Source organism: Pelecanus crispus, chromosome 2, assembly GCF_030463565.1.
Source record: "Pelecanus crispus isolate bPelCri1 chromosome 2, bPelCri1.pri, whole genome shotgun sequence".
NCBI classification, from domain to species: Eukaryota; Metazoa; Chordata; class Aves; order Pelecaniformes; family Pelecanidae; genus Pelecanus; species Pelecanus crispus.
The window spans coordinates 22,442,812-22,468,365 of NC_134644.1; the positions used below are offsets into that span (position 1 = coordinate 22,442,812).

At 36.8% G+C, this 25,554-nt stretch overlaps 1 protein-coding gene across 1 annotated transcript in view; it reads right to left on the minus strand.

The window, feature by feature from the left end:
• MALRD1 (MAM and LDL receptor class A domain containing 1) overlaps positions 1-25,554 on the minus strand; it is a 285,717-nt gene that overhangs the window by 90,791 nt on the left and 169,372 nt on the right. The window contains exons 28-30 of the mRNA XM_075728156.1: positions 20,857-21,037; positions 5,088-5,216; positions 195-356 (exon numbers count right to left, since the gene is read on the minus strand). Of these exons, the coding sequence (XP_075584271.1) occupies positions 195-356; positions 5,088-5,216; positions 20,857-21,037 (472 nt within the window). The remainder of the gene's footprint in view (positions 1-194; positions 357-5,087; positions 5,217-20,856; positions 21,038-25,554) is intronic.

The following is a 25,554-nucleotide window of genomic DNA, read 5'->3' on the forward strand; positions in this document are numbered from 1 at the left end:
ACATTTTAAGTGCTTTTTGGAACTGCTTTGTGAACTGTGCTAATTGCTCACTATGATTTGTCTGCATATACAATAAGCTCAGCTGATCACACTGAGATTTGCTGTTATCTTGGCACTAATCTACAGGATTTTTTATTTTTTTAATTCAGTGAATATTTCATTTTCCCAGAAGTGATGTAGGACTCATCCAATACCTGGTGTGTGGTCAGTATCAGGACCTGTTTGTCCCATGACAGCACTGTTGCTAATATTCCAGTCAAAATCATCACTAGGGTCTTGTGTCAATCCACATACAGTGGTCCATTCTTGATCTTGTGTTTCAAAGTTACAGCTTCCTGGAATACTTGTGTAGTAACCTGAAAATATAGCAAGAAGTGAATTATCATCCCAGCTCTTATATGTAAAAGGCTAAAATGAACATACAATACACAGTAATGGAAAGGATTCTGTTTAGCTAATGCTATGATTCCCTGTGCTCCATGTATTTGACATAAATAATATGTGGTAGTTAGTGAGGAGAAAAAAAAATCACCCTTTGCTTCCCAAGCAGCTATAAACAGCCTTAAACTTTATTACAGATATATGCCCATGTAAGTCATGAGGATAAACCGATGACTTCATCAATTTTAGTTATTATTCAAGGTGAATGGACAGAATGATTGCCAGCCAATTAGCTGGCAAAACTGGACTCCACTTCCACAGTGGCGTTTTTCATGAACATATGTTGGCTAATCCTTGTGAGTGTTATGCATGAAGGTAGTTTTATGATGAGAGAGAAGTTCTAGTAATTAGGACACTGACTGAATTCAGATCTTTGTTAAACTTCCCATTTCTAGATCTGCCTCTGATGTTTCAGGTGATGTTGGAAAAGTAATTAATCAACAAGTTTATACAAATCCTGTGGTAGAGACAAATCAAATAATGTCGCAAACTCTTCTTTGACTTCTAAAGGTCTTTTCATTAGCTATAAAGCAGAGGCAGCTATACAATCACTGAGTGAGGGTGAGGACTACCTCTGTGAGAGAACTCTGGGAAAAGGTTCCAAACTATTAGACATCACAGTCAGTTGTGCATTTTAGAAACAGGTCTGACTGTGACTATTTCAGAACCTCAAATGGATTTGAGGATTTAGAGTGTGTTTCTTGATCTAGAAGTATTCTGCAACATTAAAATACAACTATTTATATATCATTGTCTAGGCATAAAGGATACGGGTAAAAAGAATAGATTTAATTACATTTTAGTAATCTGTTTTGGGTTTTTTTCCTATTTTCTACTATGATGCTAAAAGAACAGCTGATGTCATTCTTTGTAAAAATAACATCATTATCATAAACCTGTTTTGTATGACCAAGATCTGCACACACACTGTAACCCTGTGGACTTGTTTTTCTGTAAAAATGTGTTACCTTAGTTAAAAGTCTAGGACAAATACCTTAAAAGAAGAAGAATTTTGACCCAGTGAATAACTATATCCCACTGAATGCTAGGAGAAGGATCTGTAATGTTTTGTAATGTACTGTACTCTTACCGTACTGCAATGGACTGAAGGGTCTCTCATGAGGAGAGACTGAGAGCTGGGACTGTTCAGCTGGGAGAAGAGAAGGCTCAGTGTGTATAAATACTTGCCGGGAGAGTGTAAAGAAGACAAAGCCAGACTCTTCTCAGTGGTGCCCAGTGTCAGGACAAGAGGCAATGGGCTCAAATACAGGAAGCACTTTTTAAAGTTAAGAAAAAACTTCTTTTTTTTACTGTCAGGTTGGTCAAATACTGGCGCAGGTTGCCCAGAGAAGTTGTGAAGTCTCCATTCTTGGAGATATTCAAAACCTGACTGGCACAGCCTTGGGTAACCTATTGCAGTGAACCCTGTTTTGAGCAGGAGGTTGGACTAGACGATCTCCAGAGGTGCCTTCCCACCTCAACCGTCCTGTGCTTGTGTTAGTGCTATTCACAGCTTGGCCTCCGGGAATCATGAAAGGAATACACAAATGCGCTGAGCGTTCACATTGGCACTGCATTACAGTCATCATGTAAGCCTAATAAAGCCTAACTCCAACAGCAAAAACCCTCACGTGCAGATAGGGCAAAGAAGGGAACCCATTAATCGAAACAAAAAGTACAATTTTCTTATACAGTTCTAACAAGATAAAAGTCCAAATGCATTTGAAATTTATACTATTCATAATAGATTACCTCAGTTCAGGAATTTTACCCTAATATCTCAACAGTGCTTTCAGATGGCGATCATTAATAAATATTTATGAACAGTATTTACAGGGTTGACAGAGCCACCCGATATATCCGCACCTGCTGGGTACTTTTTATTTTATGGGTAAACAGAGCCTATTTAGAAACCATCAGAAGAGGATTGTTCCATTTATCTGAAAAATTGCTTTTATTTCAATAATTCAAGCACTCCTCTAGTTGGTTCATCAACACTGAGGTTTGCTATTAATCAAATCTGGGTGTATAATTGGCTGCAATTCATGAAAATTGAAACTGCTTTCATGTGTGCTTTTTTCACCTCAGTACTTCCAGCGGGTTACTAAAAGAGAATGAAAATTTTGCAAGATTGCCTGACTGGACTGAATGAGGCATAGACTAAATAATTTCCATGAGTTTATTTTAAAAAAAAAAGTCCACCAGCCTACAGGGATACAATTCATTTCATCCAGATTCTGTTGTAAATCCTGCACAGAGGGATTGCTGCTGAGTAGATTATGGTCCATTTATTTCTTTGGAGTTACACTGGTGTAAAACTATGGAATGTGAAATAAGCTCGGACCTTGAGCTCAGAGAAAAGGAGAAAATTGCAGACAAATGTGACCATAACCACTTGTGATGGGGCAGGTGGGACTGTGAAGGGCTTTCTCTGTCCCTGTTCTGCTCTCTTTTCTGATTAAGCAGCTCCTGTTGCCTTTTCATTAAAAAATTAGGTTTCCACATTTAGAAGGTTTATGTGCCCATTAATATTGTTTATTCCCATCTATAAGATATATGCTCAGGGAAAAGGCGTGTTTATCCAAATGTAAGGCCTCATTTGTTGGAACTAAGATATAGCAGATAGGGAAATATACCTGAGGCTTATCTGGGTATTCTGTATGCCAGATTACAGTATCTCCCCTCTATTGTTAACTTGATATTTTGTCAGTTCTGCAGCAACAGCAAGACTAGAGACTGATAAAAACATTTTGATGTAACTACAGCCTTTTCATCTACAATAAAATGATATTTCACTCTATTTATTTAAAATGAATATCAGTATTTTTTTTTCTTCCCTTGGAAAACCTTTTCTGCAGTATAGCAAAGATTGTGTTGCTTTACTGTGTTTCAAGATCATTTATGGCCTGAAATATTTCCATCTATTATCTGACTAAGAAAAGAGAGTTGATGCTACCACAGTCCTTCCAGGCAACACGACACCCCGCCTCCTCTGAAGCTACTATATCTTGTAACAATATTTACAGAATAAATCAAGTGCCTCAATACTTCTCTGAATAACTTTACAGAGGAGTTTACATTGGACAGCAATTCAGACTTACTGTGTCTCGGTTAGGTCTGTAAAATGTTACAAGGGTGAGTTTACAGAGTATTTTGCTGCACTTACATTGTCTAACTCCTGAAAAAATATGAATATTCTATACAAGAAATACAGATTATCTTTTAAAAATCTTTTCTTGGAATCTACTTGAAAAAAAGCTAGTCTTTTGAAGTTATCATTCAACATAGATTCATTTCCATGAATATGACTCACAAAATCCATTGGAATGAAAAGCACTGCAGGAAGTAGAAACCAGATATAGAGACACCAGCCTCAATGAATGTACTTCAGACTGTTATTTACTTTTATGAAAACAATAAAGAGGGAGAAACTCCAAGTTAAATCTCCAATAGTGACATCTTCACATGTATTCCAGGTTGTAAATCTGCTGTCTGGCTAAAACAGTATAATTTACATCATCCAATAAAGGGTCATTGGTTTTGTAACCCTGTCCAGTCAAAGCATTTAGCAACCCCATGCAAGAGAAAATGCCTTTGATTTTCAAGGGATCACCAAGCATTGGTTGATTTCAATGCAGTACTTGGACTTCAACACTGTGAGCAATGAATTGATGCATGTGATGCATTTACTTTATCTACAAAGGTACTTTAGATCACATCTGCATTATGGCAGAATTTGGCCCTCCAACTTAAAGATTAAGAATTAGACTGATTACTGAACTGTATATATGGACTGCATAAACTTCCTACTCCAAAAGTCTGGTCTGGACAGTGACTTTATTTAAAGACATAGAGCAGGAACAAAAGCACAATGTTTTACTGCTTTTGAGTTTCAAGACTGAATTGGAAAGTCTGCTAACTTGATCCAGATTTTCAAAATTGAGCTCTGTCCTTCCATCTCAAACAGCATTAGTGAAGAATACCTGCACACAAATTTCATCTCAGTATTCACTAGGACTCCAGAAATATTAACAGACTGGATTTTGTCCAACTGGTCTGTAATAGTGTAAAGGCAAGAAAATATTTTCATAGCTCTGCAGTAGCAGCAAGAAGAAAGAACAATGAACATGTAGAAGTGACACAACTCAGATCAAAAAGACAGGATTACTCTGAAAGAAGACAGGCCTGCTTTTAAATAATCACTTTTTATAGCAGAATCATGTCTAAATGTTATTGTGCATTAATTTGCTTACTTAGCTTTTTCATTCAACATTGACAGCTCAACATGCTTTCAACTTAATAAATGAGTTTACATTTCTTCTCAGAGTTAATTTGTATTGTAACCCATGGATTTTATTCCTTAAGTATGTTTTTAGTCCTTAAGCTGCATTTTTTTGTTTGGTTGTTTTTTTTATATTTAATCTTTGGTTTGAGTAAGTTACACTTGCAACTAAATCACGCTTAAATACTTTTTGCAGCAAATGTCTCTGAAGATCTGAAAATGTCAGACCTTCTGTGTTGGGAAAGCAGGCAAGCTGCTTGTAATTATCTTCTGAGCAGCTGTGCAAATTCACCTAAGCTATGCTACAGAATTTAAAGTTATAATTTTAACTGGAGATTACATTAATACACAACAAGATACTTACTGCAGTCAGCTTCATCTGATACGTCTTCACAGTCTGGTTTATAGTCGCAGACGAACTGGGACTCTATGCATTTCTCATTCCCACACACAAAATCAGTGAGGGAAGGGCATTCCCTGGGATTCTCTCCAACTGAAACCAACAGGAAATTTAAATCAATATTGTAATTAAATCAAAGGATGATCTTTCTTATTTGTTTAGCCATTAGACACCATGACTTCAGTGATTTACTGCTTCCAACAGCTGTTATTTGGTCTCACTCCTTTAATGGTGCATTATGCATGTCTAGACTACTGTATTGGCCTTGCCCAAAGCTTCCAGGGTAGAAAGTTTTGCCTGGGAGAAAATTCAGTTCAGCATCAACATGACTGTTTCCCCAGTCTATTTGTTGTGCATATTCCATAAAAAAGGGTTCTGTGAGTTGTTGAAAAGTAGACAGGCTAAAGGCTTTATTCTGCTTGTAATTACAGGACATCATTTGGAAAATAAAAACATTTTAAACTGAGAAAAATCACTGTTATACAACATTTGTGCAATGCATAAACTTTTAAAGCCTTTGTAAGACATTTAACTTTTTTTGAAGAATTTAGAGAAACTTTTGCTCTGAGTGTGTGAACTGCCCAGAAATTCCTCTTATGGTATTTAATATGAGGATCTGGTTTACAACAACAATTTTTTATCATCTCTGAAAGTGAGTGAAAAACGTATCATAAAATGAGAGTAACTTAGTGACTTGCACATAAAACACTAGAGTGAAAGCCAAAGAGTGCTGAGATTCAGCCATCTCCGAACTGTCAGAATATAAAGAAACTTACATAAATTATTTTTTAGTTCAGTGCACTGGGTGCATAATTTCAATTAGCACTAATTGAAACAGTTCTGATAATCCCAAATGCAGCATTTAAGATGCACTCCTGTTAACCTAAGATTGTTTTTCAGTCTAGAACTCCAAGTTGTGCAATAAGACATTTAGGAGAATATATTTTGAATCTATTAATTGTAATATGTTTCATTTTTTCCTTCAAACATGACTAAAATATGACACATCATTAAACACAGTCTGGACAGAACACCTTGATATTTGTTTTCTTGTGTTCAGATGAAATTTCCTGTTTTTTTAAATTTGTGACCGTTGCCTTCTGTCTTGTCAGTGGACACTTATGAGAAGAGTCTGACTCCCTCATCTCCATTCCCTCCCATGCACTGGAAATGAGGCACTGGAAAATTAAGTGACTCCATCAAGTTACTCAGTGGCTTAAATAATGACAGAAATTATTTAATGGCAGAGTCATTAGGGTACAATAATTTTCACATATTATTTCACTGCATATGAAAGAGGTACATTATCACCATACAGGGGAGCGACATTGGAGAGTCCATGGGTTTGTGACTGATCATATCCCTCACCTTTACCTCCTTTTGCCTTTAATCAAGACAATGTTATGTTACTCTATAGTTTATATTTAGCACTTAATATTAATTACCGTGGTTCTTTTTTTAATAAGCTACTTTACAGTATTTCAAGCATACCAGAAAACAGCATTTAAGAATATTGTTCATTTCTTAGCTTATCCTGAAATAAAACAGGTGATCTGTACACAGTAGTAATGAAAACTTGTATCTCAACAGATGTGAAAGTCATAAAGTCTAAACACAGAGTCAGTATCTGTGAATTTTATCCTTTTGGAGTAAGTCCCTGTTTATATGTCATTTTTAGGGATACCAGGTTACATTTATGATAATGATGGAGATCCAGCCACAGCTTTTGGCGGAGACAAAAATAAAATCCCTCTCAGAATTAATGCACCAGCATTAGCATAGCATAGTCAAACTAAATATTCTAAACTCCTACTCAGAATTGTGGCATTAAAAATCAACTTTCCAGACGACACACTCATTCTGACCAAAACTGCTACACCAGCTAAAAACTAAATCAAAGCAAGAAATGTGGTGGGTTTTAACCATAAAATACAACTTCAACATCAACAACCCCAGTAACCAAACAGAGGTTCACACAGAAGTTGCAACTTAGAAGTTTCATTTTGACAGGATTTTCTTTAAATATATTATAAAAATTCTATTTAATCAGAAAAATGTATTGAGGAACATATTGGAAAATATGGTCTCAATTCTGAGGGTTGAGTTGTAATTTAACAAAAAACATGTTAGAAATCACTTTGAACAAAGAAAAAGAAAGGTCATTCAAAATATTATCTTGCCCATTTCTGATTTTTTCATCAAAATTACGGGTTTGCCAAAAATCTGAGTTTGAGTCTATCAGTACTGAATTTGAAGAAGGATGTTTCCAAGAAGAGTATTCAAACCTACCTCTAGGAAGTTGCAGTATAAAGCAAAACAATGTCTCCTAATGAACAGCTTAAGATATGTTAAAGCTGACATTTCAGATAAAATGGCAAATCTTCATTACGTCTTATTTAATTGCATATGTTGGTTGTGTGGGACTGCATGTAAAAATATATAGCTTTTTGAGGGATCATAGTCCTCAGTTGTATTTTGAACACTAGTAAGTAGAAATATAACATGTATTGGATGATGGTTGGTTATATATATCATATAATATTATATATATTTTTTTCCCCAATAGTCTAATTCACAACATTCCATGAAAATCCAAACATGCAGAAAAATTATTCTAAGCAGAAAAACATGAGAAAATATGGCAAATGAAAATGTCAGAGGTGGAAAACAGTGAAATATCCAGTACACAAATGTGGGTTCGTCACACAATGGGAATGAGAGGAATTACAGGGTTTGAAATGTTTTTGATAAGTACTACACTTATTTCTGAATACCCTATGAAAAATTTGAAGAGAGCTAACATATCCAAAAGCAAGAGAAAACATTTCATTTTAAGAAAACTGTTGAGCAGAAAGAAACTTGTTCTTTTTTGAACTGACCTTCTTCCAAATCTTTGGTTTAGCCACTGAACTGAGCAGTCCATTATTTACTCAGTTCTATGCATAATTTTACATCATGGAAAATATCCATACAGATATAGTCTACAGGCATAGCATGTGTGATAAATGAAGGCATAGAGCTATAAAAATTGGGGGTGGGGGATGTTTGGTTTTTTTAATGATAACAGAAGTTCCAAAAATACTTATTAATTTCCAGCACTCTTCCACATTTCTTGGGCAAGTTACTTTTGTTTTTCGTTATGCTTTGCTCTTTCTTCTCCTACAATTATTCAGTCCATAAACTTGTGGAGTCTGAAGACTATATAGATATGCTGCAAGTCAAAAGACCACAATCCATTCCTTTCCCACAAAAAGAGAATATAGACAACAAAAAACCCACCCCCAAAAAAACCCCAAAAAATATAGAATATAAAATACAAAACACAAAGAAGAATTTAATTGTTTATGACAACAACCAAGCTTTAGATCAGCATAGAAACAACTACATTAACAAGAATCAGAGGAGCAATTAAACCATTGATTTTCTCCTAGATCAAAGTTGACAGGCCACAGCACATATACTTGTAAACCACCTTTTTTTCCTTTACAATAAATACTTGGGGATTAGATTCTCATAAATTAAAAAAAATTAAAACACTTATTATGGCATAGCAAAGTGCTTCTGGTTTATCATACCCATTTATTTGGTTTCCCCTTGGAACTGCAGCTTTTCCTGAAAACCAGGACACCACAAGAAACTAGCACAGGACATATTTTAGATGAAGTAGTAACTACTGACTACATGTTATGCAAATCCCTATGCCAAATGAAATGGCAGTACTTGAAAAGGAAAGAGCATACACAGGATATCACTTTTCAATTAAGTACAATTTGTATTGATGCAGCAGAAAGCTGTATAATCTTCTAAGTAGTTTTTAAGAGACCAATAGAACTGGCTTGGCTTTTGGATCACTAAACCCTACAAAAGAAGCATGTTAATGATGGTTGCCATAGGACCTGTGTTTACACACACTCACTTTCGTTTCTACATATTTTGTTCTGCACAATGTAATTCTCAGAATACCAGCAAAGATAAGACTTTCCCTAGTAAGAACACAGATGCATGTCGTGCATACCAGAAATAAATTGTGACTCTACTGTGGATACATCACAAGCTATGTATTTATATCCGTCTCCCGTGTATGTTATCCATGGAAGACTCGCCCATATGGTACTCACAGAATTTATATACATGACAAGATTAATCTGGAGTTAACTGATAAATACAAGACTATTAACCCAGACACTTTGTTTCAGTTACCAGGAAAAGATTGGCTATGAAAGAACTCATGAAAATGGACTTCTTTCCTTTAAGTTTGCTACTTGAGTACAGCACTGGGCCAGTGACTGTTTCTCTGACTCTGTGAGTACAAGAGTTTTCTTTTACCAGTGCTTTGTAAGATGAAAATATTCCTGTGATATCCATTACATCTAAAATCATGCAAGGAACCAGACAGGCCCAATGTCAGCTCTATAAGCTGTAGATCTTGATTGTCTGAAACAAAATGTATAACTGCAAAAGTTTTTTTTAGTTTGACAGATACCAGTAAGTTTCATAGATTGGGTGTTAGGTTGACACAATGAATGTTCTCCTATTTAAAATATTTCTCATGAAAGAACTGATTGATCACACCGCCAAAAAGAAGACATGCTCTTGCCCTGTTGCATTACAACTCACATAAGTTGTCAGAGGTTGTGTTTGGCCAGTGCTATGTGCTTGTGAAAGACATAGGGTTAATCCCTATGGTAGCAACCCCTATGGTTGTTAAAGGCTGCAGTGAACAAGACCTTGAACTGTTTTGAAAAGCAACATGTAACTCAAGGTCAAGTATACTGAGCTGCAGTTTACCAAGAGACTCATCTTCCTTGCTCTCCAAGAGGAATGCGTGCACTCACTCAACAGTATACCACCACCATGTCAACAGTATGAAATGAAACATGTAATGTTTATTCAAGGGAAATGAGACTTTTTCCCTCCTTATTTCTTTTTAGAAATTAAGCTCCTTTCTGAGCAGAAATGTTTTCAAATTACAGTTGAAAATTCACCTCTTTCTATTATTTGTTGTTTAAGTTGTCTTGTATAGTGAGACAACTTATATCACTTCCCTCTTCCACAATACTTGAGATACAGGAATAATCAAAGATGAAAAAATTAAAAATGTTTTGTTGAAAATATTATTCAGTGAAAGGAACTTTACTTTCCAAGTTTCACCTTTGTTCAAATTAAAATGTATGAAATACAAGCTCCTAGAAGGTTTCATTAGGACTGGAACTCAACTGTACTCAGTACTTTGAAGTTCAGAAAATATGAAACACAATTTGCATCAAGCTTTTATTTGCTTACCCCAATTGTTCAGTACCCTTTTGTACAAGACTTTTCATAGAACATTAAAACTCTATTAGCAAACTCATCAATAATGTTTCTGCCCATGGATGACCTTGGCATACTTTTTCAGGGAAAACTAGATAAAAAGTTTCTACTCATGCAAGCTACATATAATTTCAAATAATGTTCTTTTGTAATTCAAAAACCATAGGGAATTCTCCTCACAGCATCTGTCATTTAAAAGGCCAGATTTAATTTAAAGATATGTATTGGCTCTGACATAAGCAGCAGATCTAACAAATTATATTGACTCTTAGGAAAGAATTTCACCTGTACATACAAAAAAGTCTGCTAATGGACTTCCTAAAGATGCTCCAGACAAGTAGTATTATGGTGCCTGACACCACCAAATAAACTGCAAGAATAAAAAATTCATCCATGGTTCTGGAAATGTACAACTGGCTCTGACTTAAGCAATACAAAAGATAAGAAAAAAATTCTCTTCAGCTTCTAGTGCTGATGTCATGGAGTATATAAACCCACACCAGGCAAGAACAGAAGTTTTTATATTTGATTGACTGAAAGACCAGCCTTGGCGTAGAGTGTATCAGCAGGATAAGGAGCTCATGCTCATAGTACCCTCATGCAGCAAGCTGCCATATTCTGCCTAATACTAAAGACACTAGAGAGAAGCACTGAGAACTGAGCAATGACTGCGGGTCTGGTGTTCTAGGCTTTATCTCTTTGGAGCCTGCAAGTGTTAAAAGAAAGAGAGAAGAGTAGATAAGGTAAAAAATCAAGTGAAGCTTTTGCAGAAAATTCTATTTCCCAATAATTATGAACATGTTCAACCAGAGAAAGAGAAAAATATCTGCTGAAGCAATTTGACATGTGGTCTCTACTGCATGGTCCTTTTTCCCTCCCTGTCTCCTCTCCATCCTGATTACAGTGTAGAGCTACATTACAACTCAGAAAGTTCAGATGAATAGGTTGCTTTTAGAGCTTTTTAATGATATTTACCCTACAAAATTACTGTCAAGCCGTTGTTTCGACTGTGATGTAGATTCAATCCAAACCATTAAATCACAGCACTTTCTCCCCTTATGACAGATTTCTTAGAAGCATCTCATATGAATATTTTATTTTTTATTTATACATGTACTTGTCCTAATGTGGGTGATTGTAACAGACCAATGGAGGGCAGACTTTGGCCTGTTCAGGACACTGGTTGGGAAAGTCCTTTGGGAGACAGTCCTGAAGGGCAAAGGGGTTCAGGAAGGCTGGGCCTTCTTCAGGAAGGAAGTATTAAAGGCACAGGAGCAGGCTGTCCCCATGTGCTGTAAGGTGAACCGGCAGGGAAAACGGCCAGCCTGGCCGAACAGGGAGCTTTCGCTGGGACTCAGGGAAAAAAGAAGACTTTACCACCTTTGGAAGAAGGGACAGGCAACTCAAGAAGAGTACAGGGATCTCATTAGGTCATGAAGAGAGGAAATTAGAAAGGCAAAAGCCTAGCTAGAACTCAATCTGACCACTGTTGGAAGAGATAATGAAAAATGTTTCTACAAATACATTAACACCAAAAAGAGAGCCAAGGAGAATCTCCATCCTTTATTGGATGCTAGGGGGAACATTGCCACCAAGGATGAGGAAAAAGCTGAGGTACCTGATACCTTCTTTGCCTCTGTCTTAATAGCCAGACCAGTTATCCCCAGGGTACTCAGCCCCCTGAGCTGGAAGACAGGGACAGAGAGCAGAATGAACCCCCCATCATCCAGGAGGAAGCAGTTAATGACCTGCTACGCCATCTGGACACTCACAAGTCTATGGGCCTGGATGGGATCCACCTGAGAGTACTGAGGGAGCTGGCAGAGGAGCTTGCCAAGCCACTTTTCATCATCTATCAGCAGTCCTGGTTAACAGGGGAGGTCCCAGACCACTGGAGGCTTGTCAAATGTGACGCCCATCTACAAGAAGGGCCGGAAAGAGGATCCAAGGAACTACAGGCCTGTCAGCCTGACCTCGGTGCCGGGGAAGATTATGGAGCAGTTCATCTTGAGTATGCTCAACAAGCATGTGCAGGTCAACCAGGGGATCAGGCCCAGCCAACATGGGTTCATGAAAGTTAGGTCCTGCTTGACCAGCCTGGTGACCTGTTTAGCGGATGAGGGAAAGGTTGTGGATTTCATCTACCTTCTTCAGCAAAGCCTTTGACACCTTCTCCCATGGCATTCTAAGGAAGCTGGTGACTCATGGCCTAAGACGGTGTACTCTTCGCTGGGTAAAAAACTGGCTGGGTGACTGAGACCAGAGAGTAGTGGTGAATGGGGTTAAGTCCAGTTGGCGGCTGGTCACGAGTGGTGTTCCCCAGGGCTCAGTTTTGGGGCCAGCCTTGTTTAATATCTTTATCGATGATCTGGATGAGGGGATTGAGTGCACCCTCAGTAAGTTTGCAGATGACACCAAATTGGGTGGGAGTGTCGATCTGCTGGAGGGTAGGATGGCCCTGCAGAGGGACCTGGTTGAATATGAGCCAGCAGTGTGCCCAGGCGGCCAAGAAAGTCAACAGCATCCTGGCTTGTATCAGGAATAGTGTGGCCAGCAGGACTTAGGGAGGTGATTGTCCCCCTGTGCTCGGTGCTGGTGAGGCTGCACCTGGAATACTGTGTCCAGTTTCGGGCTTCTCACTACAAGAAAGACATTGAGGTGCTGGAGCATGTTCAGAGAAGGGCAACGAAGCTGGTGAAGGGTCTAGAGAGCAAGTCTTATGAGGAGCGGCTGAGGGAACTGGGGTTGTTTAGCCTAGAGAAGAGGAGGCTGAGGGGTGACCTTATTGCTCTCTACAACTACCTGAAAGGAGGTTGTAGTGAGGTGGGTGTTGGTCTGTGTTCCCAAGCAGTTAGCGATAGGATGAGAGCTCAAGCTGCATCAGGGGAGGTTTAGGTTGGAAATTAGGAAAAATTTCTTCACAGAAAGGGTAGTCGAGCATTGGAACAGGCTGCCCAGAGAGGTGGTGGAGTCCCCATCCCTGGAAGTGTTCAAAAAACAGGTAGACGTGGCACTTTGGGACATCGTTTAGTGGGTATGGTGGTGTTGATTTGATGGTTGGACTGATGATCTTAGAGATCCTTTCCAACCTTAACGATTTCTAGTTTTTACTTTCATTAAAAAATAATCCAGCCACCAAGCCAGGAAACATGAAGTTGCTACTCTACCCTTAACTGGTTTAGTGTTGGACTTAGTAGTGTTAGGTTAGTGGTTGGACTGGATGATCTTAAAGGTCTTTTCCAACCTAAATGATTCTATGATGGTATTCTGTGATTCTATGAGTACAGCACACAGGTGCAAGGTGCAATTATCTGCAACAAGGAGGCACCTCCTCATCTGAATGCTCTCCCTGGCTCTGCAGAATCATCATTAGATGTGAAATTTACCTTGGGTGTCATATTGCTTAGATATGTATGATGCGTTGCAGATCAACTGTTATATGCAGTTTCTTTGTATGGGAAGGGTGCCCACCTTCCACAGTAATTTCACATGAAAATGAACTCAAACAGGGGCAGTGTTAATTCTTCTAGTACCACCTTTATAGACAATGATTGTAATGTTAAAAAAAAAAAAAAAAGTCCAGCCATCTCTACCGTATATTTTACTAGCCATGAAAAGTTTTCTCTTGGTGCCCATTCACAATATGTGGAGTTGTATTGTATATTGTATATTATATATTGTATATTGTATATTGTATATTGTAAATTGTATATTAAGAGTAAGCAAAATGTGAATGTCAACATGATGAGATTTTAATTTTGTACTGAAAAGCTGCTTTTTCAGCCACCTACTACCACACCAAAGTATCTTTGAAGTAACAGAAGTTTCACATGACATAAACAGAAACTGAAAAAACCACCAAGGTATCTTCATGAAAAGTGAGGTAAAAGCTAAAACTTGTTTCTCGTATTCAAAATCTATGGCAAATGACCTCCAGTGTTTCGTAATAATCTGAGAGTTGCAGAGAAGGAAGGATGGTGAAAAATCTTTTTCGTAAGCTCTCATGTATATTTTACTAATCTCAAACAGAAATAGCAATCCTGGAGTATTACAGATGTGTAAATTACTTCTGTACAGTGCAATAAAAAGTAGAGAATACTGTGATCTTCAAGATGATGCCATATTTCTCTTCTTTCCATTCTTTTAATCTTTTCAAAGATTATTGTCAAATGCAATATTATTCATTCCCTGAAGCCAGGCTATATAATATTTGCTTCTTCAGTAAAAATTAATTTATATTTTTTCATATGTTTCTAGCAAGTTTTAATATGCAATGCCATTTAAGCAATCACCTTGTGCATACCATGACTTGTGCAGGAATTCAAGCCTTCCCCCAGAGTAACTTTGGCAGCCCTGGCAAGCTGGGTTGAGGAAGCCTGTATTTCCTCCGCATCTCGCCTGAGCACGTTGCTTTCCCCACCAAGTCTTTTGTACGAGGGCATTCGGGATGTCCTGTGGAAGGCAGCTGTGGCTGACTTTCACATTTCCAGAAGAGAGATTATTTCTTGCCTAGAAGCAAATTGTGCATCATCTGTACCCTCTGCTGAGTGTAATGAGGTCTGAGTTCAGTAAGATTTTTACTCAAAAAGGATAAAGCACATTCATGTTCATGAATGTTACAGTAACACAAATTAAGTTAAAACCACCAAAAATCACTAGACTTCTCAAAAAAAGCTTTCTTCCTCTACAATGAAGCAGATTCAGTAGATATCAGCAATTTGTAAATTGACAATTCACCATGAAATCAAAGAATACTTTCCTTCTAAAGGCAAAATCTGAACATTAGATTAACAAATAAGAATTTTACCATTAAATTCAGCAAATTTACTGAGAAGTTTTAGCCAGGTGATTCAGTTCCAGTGTCCCATGTCAGAATACTCTGACATTGACCTATTTATAAAAACAGGTGAAAAACATCATAAAACATTAAAATATTTTGAAGAGGAAAAAAAAAGAAAAAGAAAAAAGATCAGAAAAACTAGGTCACTGGATATACATTCTGGCTGAATACAAATGTATATCTTGAGTGACTGAATCAGCTGCGGCAGCTTTCTCTGCCTGAATTGCCTTCCCTCTCACTTCAGGTCCAGGTTTGTACTGAATATTTCTGTTATAAGAGTTTGAACTTTTCTCAAGTGTCTGAGCAGAAGGAACTGAATGCTCTACTAAATATAAAGCTTTGCATCATACATAGCTGAGGATTCAAAGAAAACATTGGCTTATTTTAAAAATAAAAAAGGTGGCCTGGGCACCCAAACACTCGGATGTTTTAGTTGTTTTCTCTCTGATCTGCAAAGCTAGGATGGAATTTTAATGAGAAAGGATTTCTCTGCTGAGACTTTCAAAACTTCTTGTTTATGGGAGCATGGAAGCAAAGTTGTTCAAAGGATTGCAGACCTTCACCTATGGTCTTTGCCATAAAGAGTAGGTGAGGAGGAGTACAAATATATGAGGAGACAGAGAAATAAAATGTTTAACACCAGCAAAGCAAGCTTTATTATATTTTAAAGAAAATTGCTGTTTAGCTCAATTTGGTAAATCAATTTCCTATTAATAGGAGTAATGTGGCATTTTGATTTTGCTTTCTTTTAAAAACTAAATATAATTTTAATACCACTTCAAGTATGACTGAATGTGTATCCGATGTACCTTAAACATGAGAAGAAAAGCTTGTGAAGTCTGGTCCCAAACAGGCAACCCACAAAGATCACTAGAGCTATAATAATGCTCTTTCTTCTTCCTGGACTTTTATCACACTGAATTGCCAGACCATGAAAAAATATATAAATCAATTAAATAGTCAAGTATTCTAGAAATTTCTGATGAATTTGAATTTAGAGTTATGATTCACTTATTTTCATTTATCTTTCACAGTTGTTTTTTTCAGATGGTGCCCTGGGATGCCAAAATCAGTATGAATGATATGGCTGAGTAAGGTATATGTCTATGCTTATGCTCTGTGTTTTGTATCTAGAGTACAAGATTCTTTTTCTTTAAAATTACAGATGTATCAAATTCAGACTACTGGCAACAGCATGTCTGATGAGTTGTGCTCTTGATTCACTGTTATACGACAGTGAGCCATCAGCTGGAAAAGCAAATCAATAACGCTTGATGTGCTCTTTAAGGTTACCAGACCACAGCTTATTTCTGACAGGATTTTTGGAAGATGTTATGAAGATAGTGTCAGAAGTCTCAAAAATAAAATTTTCATTAGGGATTATTCTGTATACTGCTCATAGGTATTTTACCTTTTTATTAAGGTAAAATTGCAGGCATTTTCTTCTAGCCTGCAAATAACCTTGTGCATGGTGAAAGTCAATTGCTAAAAAGCACAAGAGATGACCACTCTAAACTCCATTCAGGTCACATAGGATAGTCTGTCACTAAAGTTGTATAAAGAATTATTGTACAAGAAGTGAAAAAAAATTCAAATGTAATTAATCAATATATTAATTAACTTAATATTAAGAACAAACATTCTCTGGCTGCGATGTCATTCTACTATTTTCACATTTTTCAGTTAAACCTGCAAAATAACAAGATATCAGATTTGGAATGTAAATTATTTTTGCTATCAAAACATAATTTATCCTCTCACAACCAACTGATAAGACTCTTTATACCTTCTTTTTTTCTATCTCTGACAATATTTCCAAGACCTCTCACATTTCCAATAAATTCACAGTTGCTTCTCGACCTTCACTTCCATAGAAATCATTGAGACCTGAGGGAAATGAGCCTAGCGGGATAGGGTTCCAGAAGCTCAGATCATAATAAATAAAGTTATCTCTAGTATTCTACTGATACAGAAGCTTTTAATAATTAATTTTTAAAATGAAATAGTGAAAAGATTATCTTTTGTTTGTTGAAAATCCTTATATAACATGAGCTATGTAAGTGAAGAGCAAAGAAGTCTGCAGAGCTAATCCACCTCCATATAGATTCCCTTATGATGTGTACAGCTTCTTTCTATAACACATTGTGTGAAAGCAAGCTGAAGGAAAACACATGTACAATAAAATAAGACTTTGGAATTATTAAACTCTGTTATAACCATTGAATATACCATACTACATAAAAGCAATTCTAATATTCACACATTGAAAATCCTCACGCAGATTACCACTCTCTTCCCTGTTCTATCTCTCCACTTGAGTACATTATTTCTGCAAAGATGCAATTATTTAATTATGTTGACTGTAAACCATGATCCAGGAATATCATTTAGCAGCTTCCAAAATGAGAGTCTGTGAATAGGACGCTATCCCAAAACATCTGAAAGCTCCAGAATTGCTCTAACATTCATCTCCACCACTACATGCCATCTGCTGGGAAGCAGCTAAAGATTCAATTTTTTCCCGTGCAATTTAAGGCTTTCTCATTTCCATTCCTTTCTGTTTATTTCAGACCTGTTATTCAAGTTTTAATTATTTTCAATTATCTTCTAGGTTTTTCTGTGCTTGGTCTATTCCTCTGCTTATGTAATTACTGTGGGCAGAATATCCATAATATTATATAAGATTTTAGTTTAACCTTGTAAGTCCCAGTGGAAAATACAGATGTGACCTTCAGTTCCCCTAGAGGACCCTACAGCTATAAACACAGTACATGAATAAGTGTTGTAAATCAAGTAATTTTGTTGAGAAGAAATCCCTGACCCCTTCTGGTTTGTATGCTACTCTTCTCCTTGAGTTTGGCCACAGGAAGATTGTGTTTGCTGTCTTTTAGCTTTGTTACAACAGACACAATAAAACTGTGAACACTGTGCTGCAAAAAAACAATTTAGACATGACATGCTTTCTCTATCCTGAATACCACAGGCTTGGGTCAGATGGGAAATGTTATTTTTGAGAATCTGGCAAAATGTATTTTGTTTGTTCTACAAAGGTAAAGAATCAATAACAACAAGAATGGAAAAGGTCAGACCAGGCTCCTTCATGTCATCATGCCAACAGGAAGGTCAGCATACCAGAAGTCTCGAGAAAATTAAGCGAGCAAATCTCAACTTGTGGAGTAGAAGACAAAAATCATACATGGAGCTGATGTGAAAGGCACTAAAGATAGTGCAATGATTCCCTCTTGACTTTGGTTTGAGCCTAAATATCATTGCAGATACAAGAAAATCATGGCGGTGCGGGGGGCGGTTTGGTTGGTTGCTTGGGTTTTTTTGCAGACGTGTTTGCACACATGCACATACATACAGTTAAAAAGCAAAGATGACAGGCCTCTGATCCTGCTGAAAAGCAAAGACATAAACATAAACATAAACATAAACACACTCCCATAGGATACATACACCTAAACTTTAATGAAAACCCAGCTGTGCCTAGCGTACGCTCCCAGAGACTCTGTAACTGAATGTTTCCTGATTGTATAAAGCCTGTACCTTATTACAGTGCAAATACATCCACCATGCAAGTGACATCTCTATAAAGGCTTAGCATCTTGGATTTCCAACTTTTCTGATTCAATCTTTAAAAAATTTTTATTGTATATTGAGCTTCAACTCTGTATTTCAAACTTCTATGAGAAAAGCCTCCTCTGAATCATCCATCTTCATAAAAAACAATTTTCTCCAAAACACACAGGAATATTACTATGCTGAAGCTGTAAGCATGTGAAAGTAGTCAGAGTGCATGGTGCAACTGCTTTCCCAACAGACCTTCTTGCTGAAGCAGTGCTGTAAAACAAATAGTTGCTATATAGTAATAAACCCAAGTTACTTTCTGAACTGTTTCACTGCAAAGGTATTTTAATGCAAGACTTGTTATAAAACACTATTAACATTTAGATTTGTAGGGTCATAAACTAAAACCAATGTAAATTTCAGCAATCTTAACATTTTAAGAGATTTAAGATCTTTCATATGGCAGCTTTCCAACTCCTTATTGAAACAATTTCCTTCCTTGCAATGACAACTCTGTGGAATATTTCCAGTTATGTTTATATAATGTATATTTTCAGGTTATTATAAAATATGTGGACTTAAGAGTAAGCAGAAATATTTTTACATTATATGAATATATGTTGAGACCATCTTTATGAACTTAACAGCAAGTTTTCTTCTTTAAAAAAATAAATCCTGTTATTTTTATTTGCTGAATATTTTCCTGAATCTGACTGTGAAATGAAGTGTCTAAAGTCTTGTAGCCCCAAAATGGGACAGAATCTCAGAAATGTGGTTTAACTAGACCCCACTGTATGAATTAATACATCTGAGCACAACTTGGCAACAAATTGCAAGGGAGATCAGCATCCTCTTTGTTATTCAAGATGATAGGGGAATGTTGACCTCCCGTCTCCTACCAGGGTATCCTTATCCATCTGCCCTTGCCCTTTGAAGAATAATCACGTGCATAGCAATGGAGACAATGAAACACTTAGAAAAAGCACAAGGGAATCACTAGCGTTCTTGTGCCTGGAATAACTTTTAAGGGTACATCTGCCTTAGAGTTTTATTAAAGTACAGTTCTGAAGTAGGTCCCAAGTTGTACCCAGTTTCCATTCTTTGATTTACACCACAGAGCAATTTCTGAATGCAAAACCTGCATTTTTTCAGATGAAACTAGATCAAAATATGCTCTCCAGAAGTTCACTTTCCATGCTCCAACAGGTAATGGGCATCCAGACCATGGCAGGAGATTAAAGCTTGCCCAAATAACTTCCCCAAAACTCATACAGTGTTGATATGTGTCATCAGTAATGATTGCCTCACTCAACATAGCCACTTATATTGTGTCACACTGTTTCCTACCAGGGATAAAGACCACATCCTTTCTAGATGGAAGCCATGATCCACCCAGGTTTTATCTTCTTTTCTTCTCTTTATTTTTTTTTTTTAAAGGCTAACTCTGTTCCTATTTTAGCTGATGTCCACAAAAAGAATAATTAAATAGAGTGAGTACCCTGTGAAGGAGTCAAAGGTTTTCTTTACTTTGCTGGCCTTAACACTTGAACTGAACCGGAAAAAGGAATACTGACAGTGGTTCATTTGTAGTCTCAATTCATTTTTATGACAAGAGCCTTTACAATAAAACAGAGAGACCACAGGCTTCACTTGATGTAATTTGATATAATTTATATAAAATTATTATATACAACATCAGAAACTCAATAACTTACCAATGAATGAAACAAGGAAAGTTCTTACTCAAACCCAAATAAATTAAGGAAATAAAACCTCAAGCATTTCTTGGATTTACCTGCTATAATTTAGTGTGAGAACGCTGTATTAATACAAGACTTTCTGTATGAGTAGAAAATGGTACTGAAGTTTTAAGAGTGCAAACAAAGTATTCATAACTGATTTGATGAAGTGACATTACGATGAAGACAGTAAAACCATGATGTATTTAAAAACAAGCAAGAACATCCTACATCTTCTTTAGCATCCATCTAGAAACTTCCTTCTTGAACTTACTTGTGGTGCAGTTGTTGAACTCTATGTCATCTATTGCTGCTCCTCCTCCTAGGTCTCTCGTACGAATGCCTTCAAAGATAATTTCAAAATTCCTCAGTTTCCCCAAGTGCAACTCGACTTTGTTCCATTCAACACCATGATTTCCTGATTCACTCCATATTTTCACAATCCCATCATCAGTCTGAAGTTTGAATAAAAATAGTAAGATACAGGTAAGTATGGATTATCAAATACCAGCTTAAAAAAAAAAAATACAGAGAGAAGACTGGAAGGCACCCCTTCAGTTTTCTCAAGAAATGGTAAACATAGGTATTGCTAGGATAACAGGAAAAGTAGCGAAATGAGATGATTACCATACAAATCACATAAACATCAATAGTAGATGGAGTCTAGGTACAGAAATTACTATGTGTATGATTGAACTCCAAAACAGTCCATTTTGGTAGAGTTGTATTTAATTTTATATAACACTGAGATTTGTTCTTTGTGTTTAGAATATATTACTGGATGCAAGGTTAGTCTACCATTTTAAAATTAGGGTATCAGGTAGAATCTTTAAAAAGTTGTGACAATGGTAATACAAGGGAGGGAAAACTAACAAATATAAGATAATCATCTGTTTAGTATAGTTTATTTGAAGGTAAATAAGAGTGTTCTGACTTTTAAATATGCTAATATATTTTAAAGCTTTTCTTTAAATGTCCAATCATATCACCTAACTGGCGAGTCAGCAGCAAACAACATGCTTCATTTTTTAATAGTAGTATTAGAATGTAGATGCACTAGTTTCAATTGCTGTAAATGGATGATACATATATAGGTATGGCATATGATGGCAACAAAAGTATTTGCAAAAGTTTTGTATATGTCCAAATTTATTTTCCCTTATGATTGTGCAACTGATCATCCAAATTGTAAATTTTTTGCTAGTCTTTTCTTATCAAAACCCATTAGTACTCCAGCTAGGGTTAATAAAAACACTGTGCAATGCATTAAACAGCTAATTGTAATGTATAACAAAGTTTCTTAGAAAGTAGTACATGAACAAGTAAAATCCAAGGAAAATAGAGACAACAGTAAAAATAGGCAGGGAAGCAAATTAATTACATTTCTTTATACATGGTGAACCTGTTAGATCAGATTTATGTTAATAAGATTGTCTTATGCGTATTTATGATGAGAAAATGAATCTTGGTGCTTTAAGTATATTCTGAATAGGAAAGTGCAGACAAGCATGCACGAAAATATTATATTAGTCATTTCTGAATCAGGGAACGCACAGAATTGTTGATATCTTTTAGAAGGAGGTCCTCAGACCTACCAAAACATAGATACTGAAGTGTGGCTTGACGATGGTGTTCTGGAAAATCATTATTAACTGTAAAAGAGTTAGTTGAAAACAATGGCAACTTTACTTAAATTGCTAAATACGAAAGAAAACACAGGGAGGGGTCTCCATAACTGCATGTGAAGTCATAGATATTCAGCTGAACAACTCTATTGCTGCACACTACTAATGGTGTTGGACCAGGGGCAATAGCAGCCCTTTATAAGTCACGATGACTGAGCACACAAGCACCTACAGAGACAAGTTTAGGCATTACTTCTTCAGTTATGTCTCATTGGCTTAAAGCTAATGACACAGGCCATTAAAGAGAAAATAATGTAACAGAACTTCGCTGGTGCTTTGCACCGCTAATTCCACACTCGATAAAAACTGGTTATGATTTTCTCGATGTATTTATCCCAGTGAGACTCCTGACTCTATGTGCCATCACGCCAGAGATCCATTCATTTAATAGAATCATAGAACATCTCAAGTTGGAAGGGATCCCTGAGGATCATTGAGTCCAACTCCCCGCTCCTTGCAGGACTACCGAAAACTAAACCATATGACTAAGAGCATCGCCCAGATGCTCCTTGAACTCTGACAGGCTTGGTGCCGTGACCACTTCCCTGGGGAAGCTGTTCCAGTAAGCAACCACCCTCCCAGTGAAGAAGCCCCTTTCAGGCCTATAATCAATGCAATTAAGGTGGACTAGAATCAGAACGAGTGTGAGACCCTTTCTAAAACTTCCACTTACATTTCAACCTGGAAACACAGCTTAGAGGACTCTATATTAACACTGAGCTCGAAAAGAGTAGATATGGTAATCAAAGCTGATTTTAACAGTGGTAAAACAGTTCAGCAAATCTATCTTAACTTTACTCATATTATTCCTCTTCATCAAAGATGTAGTCAACATTTTAACTTAATTATTTCAGTAACTCGACAATATCTATTCCATTGGTTCTGGTATTTTTGAATAACCTCCAAAACAGTATTACATATTATTGGGGTAACTTGTTTAGTCTGCAAACATCTTCCATCTGTCCGTGACATGAATAAAATGGATGGTCTTGATGAGTTACATTTGGTTTTAAGGTCTCCAACACAGAGTACAAAAACAAAACTTAGACAAGAAGCACTTTTTAACATTTAATCCATTTGTTGTATCTGGAACATCTTCTGTCTGCCCTTGAGAACTTTTTGGAATGGGAACATTTCCTAAACATTTTTTATAGGAAATTACTGATTAATTTTACAAAAGTAGCTCAGTGCTGTGTATTAGTGGAGAATTTAGGAGACTTAGAATGAAGTGGATAATAATAATACTAAATGATAAGGGAACTCCTTTACTTTCATGCATCTAAGCGAGATAGAAAAATTCAAAACTTGTATCTATCCCAAGATTAAGTCCCAAATCTATAAAAAAATTACATGTGTTTAAGTTTGGATGTATGGAAGTCAGTGGAGCTTCTTAAAATATATAGAGATAAATATTTATATAAAATCTGGAAATGTTAAATGTAGCATAGTTAACAAGAATATGAGCCTCACATCTGCTGTTAGCCTAATTTTGATTGATCTCACATTATATTTTATTACATGACATTCTGTTCAGACTTATGTTACATTTATCACATTGATTTTTGAGTAAAGGATGCTGCGAGTAACAAGTAATCTGATCATGTACTTCTTTAGAAATAGCCACATAAAAATGTGGTAGCAATCAAGTTGTATATGGTATCATAGACATAAAGCATCAAATCTTTATGCAGTTACAGGAACTGGGGGATTTTTTTTCCCACAGTGAGACACTGAAATACTTTTTGCTAGGAAGAAATTTTTTCAGATAGAAACTTTGCAACAGAAATGGCAGTATCCTTGCACTTCACAAGTTCTTGAATATGAGTATGCAAATAAAACGCAGCAGACAGAGAGGTTTCTTTCCATGTCTGGGTTCAACAGTAGCAGTTCCTATACAAAGACAGCACTTTATAAAGCAAGAAAGGCTGATTTTTCATTTGCTCAGCTACAGCTCTACATAACAAAATGTAAAAATCAGCCTCATCCTCTGCATAACTGCATGAAGGCCATTCTAATCCAGAGTGAAAAGTCCCTTCAAAAACACATGCCTTGCACACTCTCTGCATTAAACAGCCAAGGAAGAGGTGGGAAAGGGAGTCACAAGCAGGAAACTTGGCTATCCTCCTTTCCCCAGCCCAGAGAGTGGAGCTGGCTTGGCTAAGTCATGTAAGCTATACACTTCTCCTGGATACATACTTGGCATGAGAGGATCATCGTTTGTAAGCTTTGCAGATTGCATTTTAGGAATTATTGGTTTGTTTTCTACATTCTCCAGCCATTTAATCTGTCTGGTGCTTTGGCATTTCTTTCATATCTTTGGAATGTGTTTGCTTCTAAAACAAACACAAATATGGCCTGAGGGGGGGAAAAAAACAGTCTGTGCTTTGACCTGCCCTTTGCATACAGAAATCCTTTGATCTTTTTCACTCTCATATACATCTACTAATGTAAAAGACAGGTATGTAAAAGAGATATATGCCAGTCAGAAGAAATGTGTCTCATCACAGAGGAGGCTGGCGGCCACAGCATCACCTTTCTTTCTATTTTTACGAGGCTATTCTTCTACTGACCCTTATTCATACTGAGCATCTAGATTCCTCTCCAACCTGGGCTGGTGGCAAAAGGCCCAGTCTAACTCTGTGCTCCAACAGACTGATAAAAGATGGTTAAGATCTGTGGCTTTGGCGGATAGTATCAGTGCTGCCTGTGTGTGTGGGTGGATTATGCTGGCTGTTGGTCAGAGCAGAAGTCCCATTTTCCATTTACCCTGCAGGAGTCTAGCTGCATGTGGTCCTTTATTTTAAAAAAAAAAAAAAAAAAAAGAAAAAAAAGAAAAAAAAAAAAAAAGCAGCCCTCTTCTGCATTGTAAGCATCGTATCTTAGGCTTCACTTGTCCTTCTTTGTTACACTTACTGGCACATAATCCCAGTCTCTCTTTTCCACACACCAACACTTTTGTATCAAAACCACATTATTTTCTTCCTTACATCTCATTACATTTGCCTTGGCTTTCCTTCCAGTTCAGATCTGTTCACCTTACACTTTACCTTACATTCCTAAAACCATGTCATCATCCAGTTTCCCATTTGCATCCTCTTATTGCCTGCATTTCTACTCCAGCTAAGCAGAGTGATAGTCAAGATTCTTGCATCAGTTAAACCACCAGCCTACCATCTTCAGCCAAAGAGGGTATTCCAAAGTAACATGAAAAAAATAGCATCCAGAAACCAGTGTATGTGAAAGGAAAAACCCTGATCTTTCCAAACAAAAGACTAAATTGCAGTTCT